General features: G+C 34.9%; 2 protein-coding genes across 3 annotated transcripts; one reads left to right on the top strand and one right to left on the bottom strand.

The window, feature by feature from the left end:
• Positions 1–1816: 1816 nt before the first annotated feature.
• On the bottom strand, positions 1817–6598 carry LOC105108991 (probable thiol methyltransferase 2). Of its 2 annotated transcripts, none has more exons than XM_011003542.1 (8): positions 6371–6598; positions 4113–4243; positions 3913–3999; positions 3435–3535; positions 3256–3355; positions 2925–2971; positions 2717–2795; positions 1817–2167 (listed from the first exon to the last, which is right to left on the bottom strand). In XM_011003542.1, exons 1-8 carry the CDS (start codon positions 6588–6590, stop codon positions 2057–2059), a joined length of 876 nt encoding a protein of 291 aa, XP_011001844.1. In that variant the 5' UTR covers positions 6591–6598; the 3' UTR covers positions 1817–2056. The 2 variants fall into 2 exon arrangements, with proteins under 2 accessions (XP_011001844.1, XP_011001842.1); XM_011003540.1 differs by lacking the exon at positions 6371–6598 and adding an exon at positions 4485–4830.
• Positions 6599–6722: 124 nt separating this feature from the next.
• LOC105108992 (general transcription factor 3C polypeptide 5-like) lies at positions 6723–12500 on the top strand. Its single transcript, XM_011003543.1, is given in 14 exon segments — positions 6723–6963; positions 7077–7293; positions 7391–7486; positions 7579–7669; positions 7871–7937; positions 8142–8187; positions 8584–8755; positions 8885–8983; positions 9762–9830; positions 10221–10359; positions 11225–11426; positions 11854–11990; positions 12076–12115; positions 12270–12500. Coding segments are annotated over 14 exon segments (1677 nt in total). The 5' UTR covers positions 6723–6828; the 3' UTR covers positions 12437–12500.
• Positions 12501–14840: the final 2340 nt, after the last annotated feature.

The following is a 14840-nucleotide window of genomic DNA, read 5'->3' as shown; positions in this document are numbered from 1 at the left end:
TAGTCGTGGTGCGCGCAAGCTGGTCCGGACACCCACGTTAATCTAAAAAAAAAAAAAAAAAAAAGACCGTTAAAAGAATTTCTTGCTCATGAAATTTACAGATAGTTGGTGTTATGCCCTAGCATTTTCTTATCACATTTCAGATACCATGCCTTGTCCCAATAAGAACGGTGATTATCATTTTCCAAAAAGGCAATATAATGAAAGCTAGCTTACCAAAAGAGCTCATAACTATAGAAAGAACAGGACCCTTATGAGCCTGCCACGATAATCCTTCCTTAAAATGAGAATTAGCATCATCTAAATGTTGATCCGTTTTCCAGGACCTAATCTTCCCATCTTTGTGCCCGCTCCAAACCAATCTATTTGCACTGTCAATGATTAAACACATTGTAGGTGAGGTATTCCCTGACTCAAAAAATGGTGCAGCATCTTCATCGCCCCTTCTCGCTCTCCCACCTAATCCACTTCCAGCCTCATATACATCCTCAAAACTCCAAAACCTTACCCCACACTCCTGACCAGCCCACAACTGCTTATCGGTACAAGCAATGTTTCTCAAAAACTTCCCCACCTGAGCTTCTCTCAAAGGATGTGGCCTAAGTTCTAGACAAGGCGGTCGGCCAGCGTGCACAGCTGAACGTGTTGGAAACTTAAAGATTCCAGTCCCGCCACCATTTCCAATGAACTCAGGCAATGGTTGAAATTGCATGAGCTGATCATCCTCAGCACCAACGAAGAAATCTTCACCGCTGCCACCACGAGAACGAGTGGTGTTAGAAGGAGAAGAGGAGCGTGGGCAGAATTCATCGTCGTCGGAAGAAGATTCATAATAAAAAGGATCAGAAAGCACAGGTTTAGGGATGTCATCAAGACTGTGCTTTCTTGTACCTGGATGGTGTTTTTTAGTAGTAGGTCCTGAAGAGGTTGCACGTAGCTGCTGGCTATGAGAGTGGATATTTCGCGGCGGCAGAGGGACAGGAGATAGCCCTTTTAAAGCCTCTTTATCTTCATCTTCAAAAATGTCAACATCTCTATCCTGACCCATTGATGATCATCAAGATGGATATATCATATATATATCTATTGGAAAGGTTGAGAAACAAGAGACTGAAAGGTGAAGAGGAGAAGAAAAGGAAGGGAAGAATTACTCTAAAGGAAAGAGGAGAGCACTTTGGTTTGGAGCTGTTCCCGAGGAAGAGGAAGGGGAGGAGGAGGCAGAGACAGAGAATAGAGAGCGCGAAGACTTCGGCGTATTATGCTGATGGGTGGACGGACAGGAATGTTACGTTGCTTTTCTGGGACTTTATCTGTTGATATATTTAGATTAGACTAATTAGTTGCTTAATTGCAACCTTAAATGTGGTTTTAAAACCCGACCACTGCAAGGCACAGGCCGGGTTGGAAAGATCCACCGGGTTGATTTTTTTTAAAAGAATCAAAACAAAATTGTTTTGATCAATTTTTTTTTTAAATACAGGAAAACGTCAAAGGGTTGATTGCTTGGTTTTTATCTTGTTCTAAGATCAACCTCGGTTTCTAACGGAATCACTTGGGTTTTTATTTTTTTTCAACTTGAACTAATTTAGACCATAAGTTGATTCAAGTTCTGAGTCAAATTTATTGAACCGATCTAGATTCAAAAACGATGTCTTGTAATATTTTTATAACGCCAACTAAATCCCCATTTGTCCCATAAAAAATTTACAGCTTGGTTTTTCAAGAATTAATATTGATTATAAAAAAAAAGACAGTTTTTAAATGAGATAACAGAAAATTAAAAATAGTAAAATCATTTTTATGTACTATAAAAAAATTGAATAATATTGCATCAATATATTTTCTTATGATTAATGTCATCAATAATCTTGGTTTGGTATTGCACCGCTTAAATCAATGTAAAGAACAGGCATTCATCATATTATTCTTCAAGTTTGATATTATTCTTCACTTGTAAATGATAGAACAGACATTCACATGCGAATATAATCCCAGAGGATTCAAGTCAATGATGGGAGTGAATCTTGTACAGCAAGGAGATGGCGATTCAACTCCTTCAGAAACCATCATTCATGATGATGCTCAATGTGCCCTCCTCCCGAAGAAATGAGGATCGTGCATCAAGAGTGTTTGTATCCCTCCTCCATCTCCCAAATTTCTCTCTTCCCTGCAGCAATGCTCAAGCAAAAATAAATTTGTTAAGTCTCTTCAAGATCTTTGCAATAATCTAAGAATTCATTTCAGCAAAGAAAAATCTTTTGTGCTATAAAAAAGCACCTGTAAGGAGAAAAGAAGAAGAAGAAGAACATCATAAGCCATGCACATAATCACACGTACTAATTTAAAGCATAAGATTTCGAAAATAAGATCCAGGACTGGAAGTTGTACTTCCCTGGATCCTCCATCTGTCCATCCCATCTTGCATACCCATAATCATGAAGGGACTACCACCAAACTCCTAAATATATAATTTTGATAAAAACAATCGGTAGTTCACAATAAAGCATGGAACAATGGTGAGTGGTGGTTACTCTACTAGACTGAATCCAGAAGACCCTTCACAATTGATATCCAAAATGAACGGCAATGGTGCTCTAATGGACAGCTTTAAAATCAGTTTACAATACAGTATTCTGAGAATTAAGCTGTATTGCATGAAAAGCATGACCCTTTTGCAAGCAGAAAACCACGAAACGATAAAACATTGCTAGTGTACCTTGCGAGCTCCGATAGCAAGTTCGTTATCAACAATGATTACTGCCTTGAAGCCCAAGGGATGCAACGCCTCTTCATAGCTAAGGGAAAAAGGCATGATAAATTCAATCTTCTAAGAAGAGAATAAACTGTCAACCAAGAATTTTATAGGTCATGGCAATAACTAATAAGATTAGAAGCGGAAGGGAAAAAAATAGGTAGAGAAGTACTCGGAGACTGATACTTTATACGGGGGCCCACCAACATGATCACTGATCTGCCAAATAGTTAAGATTATATAGGAATATTAGCCACTGGTTATAAAAAAGAGCGAAGATCACAATAAATTGAGCTGATTTACTTGTATTTAGTATGGACTTGACAATCCCAAGAAAAAGCCATCCACCATTGTTCAAAATAACTCCAAATTAAACAGAGCTAAGAAACTAGAGTGTTTTATAATTATGAGTCAAGTTATTGTTGCTTCCTTCAAAGAAAAAGAAAGGGTTTGTTGCCAAATGGAAGAGAAACTATAAAAATGTCAGAGATAAAGATCGGTACCGGAAAAATCAGTGTTAAGAGCTCTCCATCAGGTTTCAACATTTCTTGAACTTTGCATGCCCATTTTGATCTCATCTCTGGTTTGATAGCACAGAAGAACCTGCAGATTTTCCATTAGCATGTTCATATCAGGCAACCCATCTCACAGACTAAACAAGCATATGACCAAGTTGACTTACGTATAATCAAAAATAAGATCAAATAGCTCAGGTGGATGCCAAGTGAAGAAGTCTGCCTTCAAGAATGTAAAGTAACTTGAATTTGGTAATGAGGAAGACAACTGTTTCAATATTTAAAGAGAGAATTAAAATAAGTAATGAAGCAATAAAAACTAAAACCATGAATCTTTTAATTTCTTAACTTAGGTCACCATTCTGATCTGAAACCAACTTAGAATCCACGGATATGGGTGCCAACTCTGTTACCAACTGACTTTTTCAGTAACACTAGATCAAGGCTTCTCAGGATTAAATAGAGCTATAGAAATTTAAATCGATTTGCATTTTTAGTCCTTTCATTGGATTCCTTTGGGAACGTAAGGGAATTAGTAATACAAAAGATCTTAATTTCCTCTATCATACGTTTTGCTTTAATCTGATCATAATCACATTGTTATGTGCAATGTATTTGAAGAATTGGCAAGCAGATTGCTCTTACCTCTATTGCTTTCTCAATAGCCGTGTGCGAGACGTCCAATCCAACAACATAGCGTTCAGAGCATGCCATTGCTACCACATCATAACCCTGCGCGATATTCGACCATATAGCTGATTTCAGGATCATATTGAAACTTACACCAAAAAGAAAAGGGGCATGAACATGCAAGAGATCATAAAAATACCGAAAAAGTAACTTACAGAGCCACATCCAGGGACTAAAGCCCTGCCCTTAGGAAGGGCACCTGTCTGATGAAGATGTAAGATGATAGGTGTTGGGCGTCCTAAATCCCATGGTGTCAATCCCTGCTCCCAACATTTCTCCCAACCGCCTAGATTACATCATTTATAGACACGATGACATATCTCTATAACCATGTACTTCGAACTCAAAACAAACAACAAAACTTTAGACACGCAAAATCACATGACATCGAGCCAAAAGAGAAAACACACTTCAATTTCAAGGCTTTTCCTGAATTTTCCTTCAAACCCCATTGGAATTTAAGCAAATTTGCAATCTTTTAGTGGAATAAGGCAATTCTCTATAAGAAAGAGAGAGAACAAAGTTACCAGACGTCTCGGTGGCTACGAGTTGTTGCATTTGATGAACCTCAGGCATGAATTCAACAATGGCCTCTCTCGCCATTGCACTCGGTTCCTTTCCTTCTTCTCCCTTCTTGTCCATCCTCAGATTTGTGGCGCCAATCCACACTTGCATGTATGGAGCAGCTGCTTTTGGCGTTGATGATGCCACTGAGAATGGGACCCAAGAGACGGAGGAGAGGAGCCTCATACTAATAAAAGGTTTCTCAACCATAAACATTGCCGTTTAATTGTCCTTTTCAAACTATGGTTCAAGGATGGGTCCATCAAAATTGCTTATTTGATATTGGTATATTCTCGTTTTTTAAAATTTTTGAAGTTTTTTTAGTTCTAATTTAAGTTGTAATATTGTAATATATTGTGTATTTTTTCTATGGCTAGACCTCACTAGAAAATAGAATGAACCATTGAAAAATAACCACACCAAAATAACCTTCTCCTCATCTTCTTCCATTAGTTTTTGTCTGCACTTTTTCTTTGAAATCTCTAGCACGTCGACAAACCCATCAATTTGTTTCCCAATTATCTTAACAGATGCTTTATTAAGGAAATTCAATTCAATTTTAAATAACAAATTATCACCACTTAATTTTTATATAATATAAAAAAATTATTGTTAATTTATTTTTTCTTTATCATATTTATAAAGAAAACAAAAGGAAAACAAATTAAACTTGCGAGGAACAAGATCCAAGACCCGGTAATATTTTTTTGACTTACAAACAGAAAATACAATGCCTTTCATAAGTATTATAATGTCATCTACAGTACAAATACTACATATTTATAATATTATCCAAGGTGCAATGAGCATTATCCACAGTAAATACACAGTATTTTTTCCTCCCGTTTATATATATAATAAGTAATTACAGAGGCAGAAAAAAAAGCAGAGTAATTCTCCGAGCCTCTAAAAAAAGCAGAGCAATAACTCAACTATACAAATCCACAGTTAACTATCTTTTGATATATATTACAGTAAAAATCCCACATATTTAGAGTTTTTGTTAATGAACCACCTTTGCACGCTTGAACAATTGATCTCTTTAGCAATTGTTACATACTTACAAAAACGTCCGAATATACATGACATGGTGGTCTCATTGTCCAATTCTGACAAAATATAGCAAGCTCTATAGGTTTCTCATCAACATTCTCAATCATGTTGTCTCGTTGTTTTGAGCATTCTTCTACTTACAATGACGACGACAATCTATGGTATCCTGACTTGTCGTAAGCAAAACAAGTTTCTATGAATATTATTTTACCATCACCACCATCATTAAGACCCCAAGAAGAGCTTCGTGCTCCTAAATTTCTAGGTTTTTCACGATGAAAGCATGTGTAGAAATCTAGTTTTCCAGTAGGACAATTGGGATTAGAGGGACTACGAGGATAGCCGGTTAGTCAATACTATCAGCACTGATTTTAAACATCCATGGATAATAGGATCAACTTTACAAATATATGTTATACATAATCGTAAGGATAAAACACTTGAGCAAAATTAATTAGAATTAATCATAAAATTCTTAAATCAACATAACTGTGTGTGTGTGTATAATTAATGTATACATACATCAAAAACAACATGCAGTAATGCACAAGGAATGTAACAGAGGCATGTATTTTAAGAGAAGATAATGCCACAATTGACAAAAAGATGTGTATGTGCAAGGTGTCTCTTTTTTTATTGTTCTTTTTTTTTTTCCCAGTATCTTTTGGAATTTGAAGAAAACACAATTAAATGTATAGGCTTTTCCTGCGATTTTCCTTCAAAAGCAACTGGAATTTGAAATCTTTTGGTGGAAACAAGGCAGTTCTCTATAAGAAAAAAAGAGAGAGAAAGTTACCAGACATCTCAGTGGTTAGGAGTTGATGCCCTTGATGAACATCGGGCCTGAATTTAAAACTACCCTCTCTCTCCTTTTCACCTGGCTCCTTTCCTTCTTCTCTCTTCTTGTCCATCCTCAGATTTGTGGCACCAATCCACAATTTTCTATATGGAACAGCTGCTTTAGTTGTTGATGATGCCGCTGAGAGTGAGACCCAAGAGGAAGAGAGGAGTCTCATACTAAAGGGTGTCCCAAAAATAGAAAAGCCAGACTTGATATGGCCTTCCGGGTCTCAACCGAAGACCTTAAGGCTTAAATTTGGCTCCTTTTTGGCATAGAGCCCATAACTTTATATTTATGTTTTGCTCTCTTTTGAGACTTGAGAGAGAAACTATAAAACCCTCTTCTCCTTTCCTTTCTTCTCTTCTGATGAGCTGCTGCTTCTGCAAAGAACAAAAGCAGTAAGATCAAAGAGAATGGGAGTGATAAAAGAAGGAAAAGTGAGTGGATTGATACCAAGCAAAGAGGGTTTTGCAGTTCATTATCCAGGCTATCCTTCTTCAATATCTCGGGCTATCCAAACTCTCGGAGGAACTGAATCAATTCTTAAGGTACGGCAACAAACAAACTCCAAATCCCAATTACGACCCTTTATTTATTCGCTTTTGTTTTGTGTTATTAGTGATTAATTTTGGTAGTTAATACTGTGAATTTGGCATTTTAGGCTCGTAGTTCACAATCTAATAAGTTGGAACTGTATTTTCGCCCTGAGGATCCATACTCGCATCCTGTGTCAGGAGAGCTTCGTTCTTGTCACAGTATCTTGCTGAAAATAGCTAGAAAGAAGAAGAATTCTAGTCCCATTAATGATGCAAAGGAAGAATCAGAGGAGTTTCATGCTGATATTGTTGCTAGAATACCAGAGGCTTATTACTTTGAGGGTTAGGATTGAACTGTCTTCTTTTATGTTTGTTAATGAATAAGAAATAAAGTTTGATTCTTTCTTCGGGTTTCTTTCGGCTTTGGAATTTTTTGTAGGAATGGCTGACTACCAGCATGTTGTTCCAGTACATGCTGATATTGCCATGAGGAAGAGGAAGAATCCTAGTGAGATGGAGGAACCACATTTTCAAAGTAATGGTTTGTTATATATATATATATATATAAAAAAAAAAAAAACTGGGAAACCTTTTGTTTTAGTAAACTCTTTATTCTTGTTTTTGTAGAAAAACCCGGTCTAATTGATATGGGTCCCGAGGATGTGATGATGCTGTCGCCTCCACTTTTTTCACTCAAAGATGTGCCAGAAAATATAGTGTACGAGGCTCTGTTTCTGTGTTTGGCCATGTTGTTTATTTAATGGTATAGCAATTTATCATATTTTTAATCAAGGGCTTTGCCTATGGTGACAAGGAGGAAGGACATAAGCTTTTAGAGGGGATTGATTAAATGTTTGTTTTGGAGTCTAGGTTGCTAAATAATTGTTGGTTTGATTTAGCTTGCTTTCATGCTTTTCAGGTTAAGACCACCATCAACGTCAAGTTCAAAAAAGAAACAAGATGAACCTCCAGAAACCGATTCAAAGGTATTGGATAAAACAATAATTGGTTTTTCAGTTCATCACTGACTAAGGAGGGATGTAAATGTGGTCTAATGGCATATACACAGATTATAAGATTAGCTTGTAACCTCATTCTTTGATTTAGATCTCATTGCATTTACTCTTGCTAGACATTACCAACACGTGTTAAGCTAAAATTTAATGATTTTGTTTCTTTCCATTTTGCAGATGACCTTTGAGCCAGCACTTGGTATTGATTTTAAAGATGTTCAAGATATCCTGATGTTAAGTGGTTTTTGTTTCATGAGTAAGTGGGTGTTTAGGTCTTTTTTTATCCATAATGGAACTTCTGTTAGAACACTGTTGGGTATCTATGGTCTTTTCATTGTTTATGAATGTCAAGAGAATAGATGGTTGTTTTGATGTGGTCAACGGTCCTAATGATCTGAGGGGTGATTTCTACAACCTTTTGGATCGGTTTTATTTCTTTAAACTGTTGCAGGGGAGCCACCCTTTTCAAAGAAGTGTTTCTTGTGTAGTGTATACAGACCACAAGTTGAGCATTTATTTTGTGTGGACCTCTTGATGTAGTGTTCATTTCTCTTTTGAGTTCTGGATTATATCCTCCAAATTCCTGTTCATTTTATTTGGCAGCCCTTAGCTTTCATACAGATTCCTAAGAAAATAAATTGGAAGGAATTCATAACAGAAGGTACACCAATGTGGGAGTGGCAGATAGCTGTATCTGAGCTGTTTGACGAGCGGCCCATATGGCCCAAATACTCATTGATTGAACGCCTACTTGATAAAAATCTTAAATTTACATATCAAACGCTTAAAAGGTATTCTGCCACTTATTACTGATAATTCTTTGTTGGGTTGATCATGGTCACTTCATCTGATTATTTTCTAACATGTTGATAGGTTTCACTTCGTATGAACAATCACCTTTCATCTGTTTGATCTGGCAGGCTTCTGCTCACAGTTGGATACTACTTTTCAGGCGGACCATTTCAGAAGTTCTGGATCAGAAAAGGATATGATCCTCGCAAAGATCCTGATTCTCGCATGTGCATGCTCTTACCTCAACATTCTTTTTGGATCTTTTCTTGGCTCAGATCTTAAATCTGTTTTGCTTTTGGTGGCATTTAATTTACTGGTCATTTAGTTTCTTTTGAATATGAATTGAATAAGTCTTCATGCTCCAATTATCCATTAGAAAGGGTGTTCTTTGAGAATTCCACATCTTCTGCTTATAGATTATAAAAGAAGTATGTCTGCCTGCTCAGGCTGCATCATGAATCATGATTAATCATCCCCACATAGGAACTGCCTTTTCTTTTTCATCACCTTAAGCAATCTAAACCAGGATGTTTTCAACATTATGGTGGAGAAAAGATGTATCTTTCTCCCGTCAAGTAATTTGGGAAGCACATGATGGTTTGTGGCATCTTTGTACCGATATTGCTGGTCCGGGTTCAAAATTTCCAGCCTCCATTTACTTGATTGATAGTTCAGGCTTACAACCTCTGGTATTTTATGTCACATTTCCTTCCTTTCCATGTTGATTATTTCTGGCATGCTGTTGGTTCTGAATGTGCCGGTTAAGCCCTTTTCTTTTGGAAGAGAATCTTAAGCATATCTCTGTCATATCAGAAAATTTTTCTTTTCTTCTAGAATTAGAAGAACTTGTCGTCAAATAGTGAGTCACTCAAAAGTGAACAAAATTTGAAATTGAGTTCTCTCAAGTTCCAGTTTATCTATGTAGTACTTTTGAACTGCCTATTTGAATTGGAGAAATGTGAATTGTGTTTTATAGATGCTAATCTATGGTGTTTTCTTTAGCAGATATCAAAGCGTTGCTTTTCGAGTACCACCTGAATTAAAAAGTTACTGTGATGATAATGCTGCTAAAGGGTAATTATGAGAACTAATATCAGTCCCTTACTCACTTCCTGTAAGTTCTTGAGGTAACATTTTTACTGCTGACATGATGGCATCAAAGATGATGGATGATACCACACCTCTTCCAAAGACCACAAATCATTTTCTTCAGTAACTCCAAATTAAGCCAACCCCATGCCTATAGCAAGGTCTTTGGAGTGACTATGATAGATGCCTGTACTTGAAGCTTATGATTTGCCCTTTGACCTGGCCTCTGACCAAAACCATTGTTGAATGTGACTACACGTATGATAACTGATATGCACTGTCCGCAAGCTGCTCATATGTTTCATGGCTAGACTGTTTGCTTGTGCTGCACTGAAGCTCCTCTAAAAACTGACATCTGTCTGTTTGGCTTTGCAGCTTGAAGCATAGATGGGAGGATTTGTGCAAATTTTGATTTTTTCCTTACAGAAACCAGTATTCGTTCCAGCTGTATGAACTTGATGATGATTACATTCAACAAGAGATACAAAAGCCTCCAAAGCAGACAAGTTGCACTGTGAGTTTTTCATTTTTAGCTGTGTTGATATTGATATTGATTTTTTTTGGCAGATGTGCTTATTGGAACTTTGAGCATATGACAGTGACAGTGACCCCAGTGCACATATCTATTATGAAACTATGCAACACATGTTTCAGCGTCATTCTTCTCAAAGGGTCTTCTATTTCTACTATAAATCCCATAGTAATATTAGTCCATTGTATTGTATGAATGTCATATATCTCTCAATTTTGAACACTGCACTTAAACACTTATGGCCTTTTACTCTATTTGATCACAATGTTAGACCATCAAGTAAACAAACATAAAGAAATAGAGCTTTCTTATAGTATATTTTTGGGCACTTCTTTGAGTGAGAAGTGGAGGAAATAGCGTCATCACATCCTCAGGACCCTAGTCCATTAGACCAGGTTTTTCTACAAAATGAAACATATAAACAGTCTACTGGTGACAAAATTTTCTGGTCTTAGATAACAATGTAAAGATTATATATATAACAATTACTATGAAATTGTGGATCCATCGATTGCAGTTCAATTCTCATATTTCCTCCTGGCAATATTTGCTTTAACCGGAACATCATGCTGGTAGTTTACCATTCCTATACAAAATCCCAAACAAAAAATCAAACTTCATTCTTTCTATTTGGTCTGGTGGATCAACCTCTAATAATTTATTATTCATGCCGACTTGCATGCATCTGCATTTCTTCAGATGAGGATAGTTTGTATTTAAATTTATGATTTCTATACCATATCATGAACAGCGATACAATTAATTTCTCATTTTTATCTAAACTGTGTCTGTTGTTTTATGTTTGTTCATGTTAGAAGAGCAAGATTTAATGTAACTTCGTTGACAGTATGAAACAGGATGGTTCTCACAGCATGTGCATGATAGCTTGAGACTTTGTGTTAAGGTGAGGTTCCTTTCAATATTCCCAGAGACTGGCGCAGAAAAATTTCTTAAAGCTGCTTCTGAAAAATTTATGAAGTCAAAGAGAGCATGCATCTACAAAGATGCACCAAAACCAGTTCAGGAGGAGCATCAGCAAATTAATGAAGGTTGAATTAACACCTACACTTTTTGTCCAATTTTGCTTCGGATAATAATTTTTATCTTTCAAGAAGTTTTATCTATTCTGATTATTAATGCCATCCTATATATTTTATCAAATTGTTTCATATTGTACGAGTCTTGAGAATTTCAAACCATTAATACCAAAAATGATTTTTGAACTAATAGCTATAATATTTATATAAGCTCTGGTTTTCTAGCAGTCGGCAGCTTTTTTTTCTTCCTTCATATTTATTCACGGTTTTTTGCCCCTTCCCGTTCATTATTTTGTGCCTTATTTTTGAAATGTGGTTGAACTATCTGTGAAGGTTGTTTTTCTAAATGATGCTGTGGTATGAATGTTAGCATGAGAACACTGTAGGAATGTGTGTGGCTGTTAAATTCTTTCCTGCCTGCTTTCTCATTTCAATGTAGATCATGAAACCTTAAAAAACGATACAGATGCTGTAGATGAAGCTATTGAAAATCAGATCGACACTGATGATGTTGAGGTGGATGAACTCGATTCTGATGATGGCGAAGAGGAGTTTGATGTATATGGAATGGATTCGGTAATCAAACATCCGCTTTATGCATTTTACATGCAGCTTCTTTTGATAAATCATTTTGAAGTTTGTTACTTCTTTTTGCTTGCAGGCGGGTGAGGCAGATAATCTTTCGATGAATTCATATTCACGTATCCTTTATTTTGCACATCCCTTGTTGTGTTCAAGTGTGAACAGAATAATAAAGAACTTACTTTAAGCATCTTTCTATAGTCATTTTCTTTTTCTTGAAACATTTCCATGTCCGGTTGTTACTTTGTGTATCCTTTACACGCATGGATCTAGATATGGAGAACACCTCCACAAGCTATCTGCAACAACTCTTGGGCAGTTTTCCATCGATGGACACCAATGGTGACAAAAAGCAAGATGGTGGTGAAAGTAGTGACGGGGAATATCAGATATATGAGCAGGATGACGATGAAAATTACCTTGATGACGATGATGACTGACCTAATCTACAATGCCCCATGTGAATATGTTTAGCTTTGTTTCCTTTAATTTATCTTCATTCTCAATTATTTTGATTTGCATGTATTTGATACTGCAGGTAGTTTTTCGATTAAAAATATATTAAAATAATATTTTTTTATATTAGCACATCAATATTTTTTATATAATAACATTTTAAAAAATATTAATTAAATATTTTTTTCAATTTTTCAAAATAAAAAATAATTTAAAAAGTAAAAACAAACAAAATGTAACGGTAATGCTTTAATAGGAATGCTTTCTCTAAGCATTTGCATGTTAAAATAAAGTTGTTGGCAGTAATCTTGCTTCAAGGCTTGACCATTTTAGTCCTCGAGAGCCAGACAGTTCTTGTATTGCGGCTTTTCCATGCAATGCTTTGAAGGAGTTCCTCACCTACTAAATGATGGAGGGGGGTTTTTAAAAAAAGTTATTTTTCTTTAATTATTTTTTTTATGTAGATTAGAAAATTAAATGGTATACTTAATAATTTTATTTTTTTTAGTTTGTTTAGGATTTTTATTGTTTTCCTTTATTGTTAAGTTTTTGTAATTTGTTTATGTTTTTTAATACTAAAAGAAATATTTAATTATAAAATTATAAATTAGAGTCCATGTGTGATTCTTCATTTGAAAATTTTATAATATGAAAAGCTAAATAGTGCAAGTAAATCAATGATCAAGAGATATTTTATTGTAAATTATAATAATAATTTTATTTTAAATTTTTTATCTTTTCACGATGTTTCTTTGCCTTTTTTCACAAGAAGAATTAGGTTTTTTTAATTTTCAAGTACATGCAAATAACAATTAAAACTTTGTCTTTAGAGGTATTTTGATATTTTAAAATAAATATTTTGTGTACTTAAAAAATCATGGGGACTTTTTAAAGTAGGTGGATTGAATTCCAAATACCTTAGAGAGTGGGCGACACATGCGTCATTAAGAAGGCATGCAAGATATTTCAAAGAGATAAAATTTAATTATCAATTGTATTACTAGATGTACAATCATTCCTTCTTTAACATAGAGTGATATGTGTAGATATATAATAATTGGATTGTAATTGGTGATTGATTGTTTGTATTTTTTTTCTTGAAAACAAAAATATATATATATATATATATATATATATATATATATTGCTTGGGTCTAATAATCATATTTGATGTCAAAACCAAGTAAACTTGGATCTCGTATGGTTATTATTGTTGTTGTTATTTTTTATAACCTTCCATGTCATAATAAATTAGGTCTGGTATTACTACTAAATCTAATTTGCTTGAATCTAGTATAGTTATCTGATCATAATAGATAAAAAAAACTTAAAATATTTTTATATATTTAATAATTTTTTTATATTTAAAAAAATTAATATTGACTCGTTGTGGAGCGCAGAACAATATAATTAATATTTTGTGTTTTTCTTGTATGGTTTAGAGTCTATTTAAAAGTGTGATTGTTGTTGCTTTTCAAATAGCTTTTCGTGCTAAAATGCATGCCAACGATGTTTTTTTATTTTTTAAAAATTATTTTTAACATCAACACATCAAAATAATTTGAAAACATTAAAAATATATTAATTTAAAATTAATAAAAAAATAAAAAAATTTAATTTTTTTCAAAAACGCTTTTGAAACGCAAAAACAAACAAGCCCTTAGTTTATGTCCCCAAAGCTGCTTCCCGTAGGTCTACGAATAATAATAATTTTCTAAGATTCATCATCTAAATTTTATATTTCATTGATTTAACTGTTGTCATGAAAATACTTTATATGTAGTTAGAAAAGTTGTGAGGATTTGAAATTCACTCGCAGTCTTTCATGCCTAAAAGTTGTGGACGATCTGTACCGGTTCCCTAAGAACACATTGCAATAGGGCCGGGTTTGCACGAATCTAAGATGGCAACTGTGGAGAATGTCAGGTGGTGATAGCGTGCCTGCATGGTGATTCTTTACAGAAATATAAAATAACCTTTCTTTTGTTTTTAAATTAATTTTTTCTTATATGAAAATTAATTTTTAAAAATTTCAAAAATAATATTTTCTTTGAAAAACAACAGTTGAAACAATACTAAACATAAACACGCATGCAAGGCTCTTGATCTGTTTGAGTGCAGACAAATCATTCGGACAGAAGCTGATGCAAAAAGAGGACTGGCTTCCAAGGAGAATAATATTTCTGCGGCAGCAACAGTTTCTCCGCCATTTATAACCAGCTTGATCTTAGTAGAAACTACCATTTACACCCCTCATTTATTTCAGCAATTTTATGGATCTAATGAACCCTGGCAAAACAATGATTGAATAGCAGACTTTCCTGCATAATGTTAATGCCAATAACCAAAGGATAGCCTTCAACAACTTGCCTTCGAGGAATTCAGCAG

The sequence above is a fragment of the Populus euphratica genome, unplaced genomic scaffold (assembly GCF_000495115.2).
Source record: "Populus euphratica unplaced genomic scaffold, PopEup_1.0 scaffold237.1, whole genome shotgun sequence".
NCBI lineage: Eukaryota > Viridiplantae > Streptophyta > Magnoliopsida > Malpighiales > Salicaceae > Populus > Populus euphratica.
Note: the sequence above shows the minus strand (reverse complement) of the source record. Positions and strands in the feature narration are given on the sequence as shown.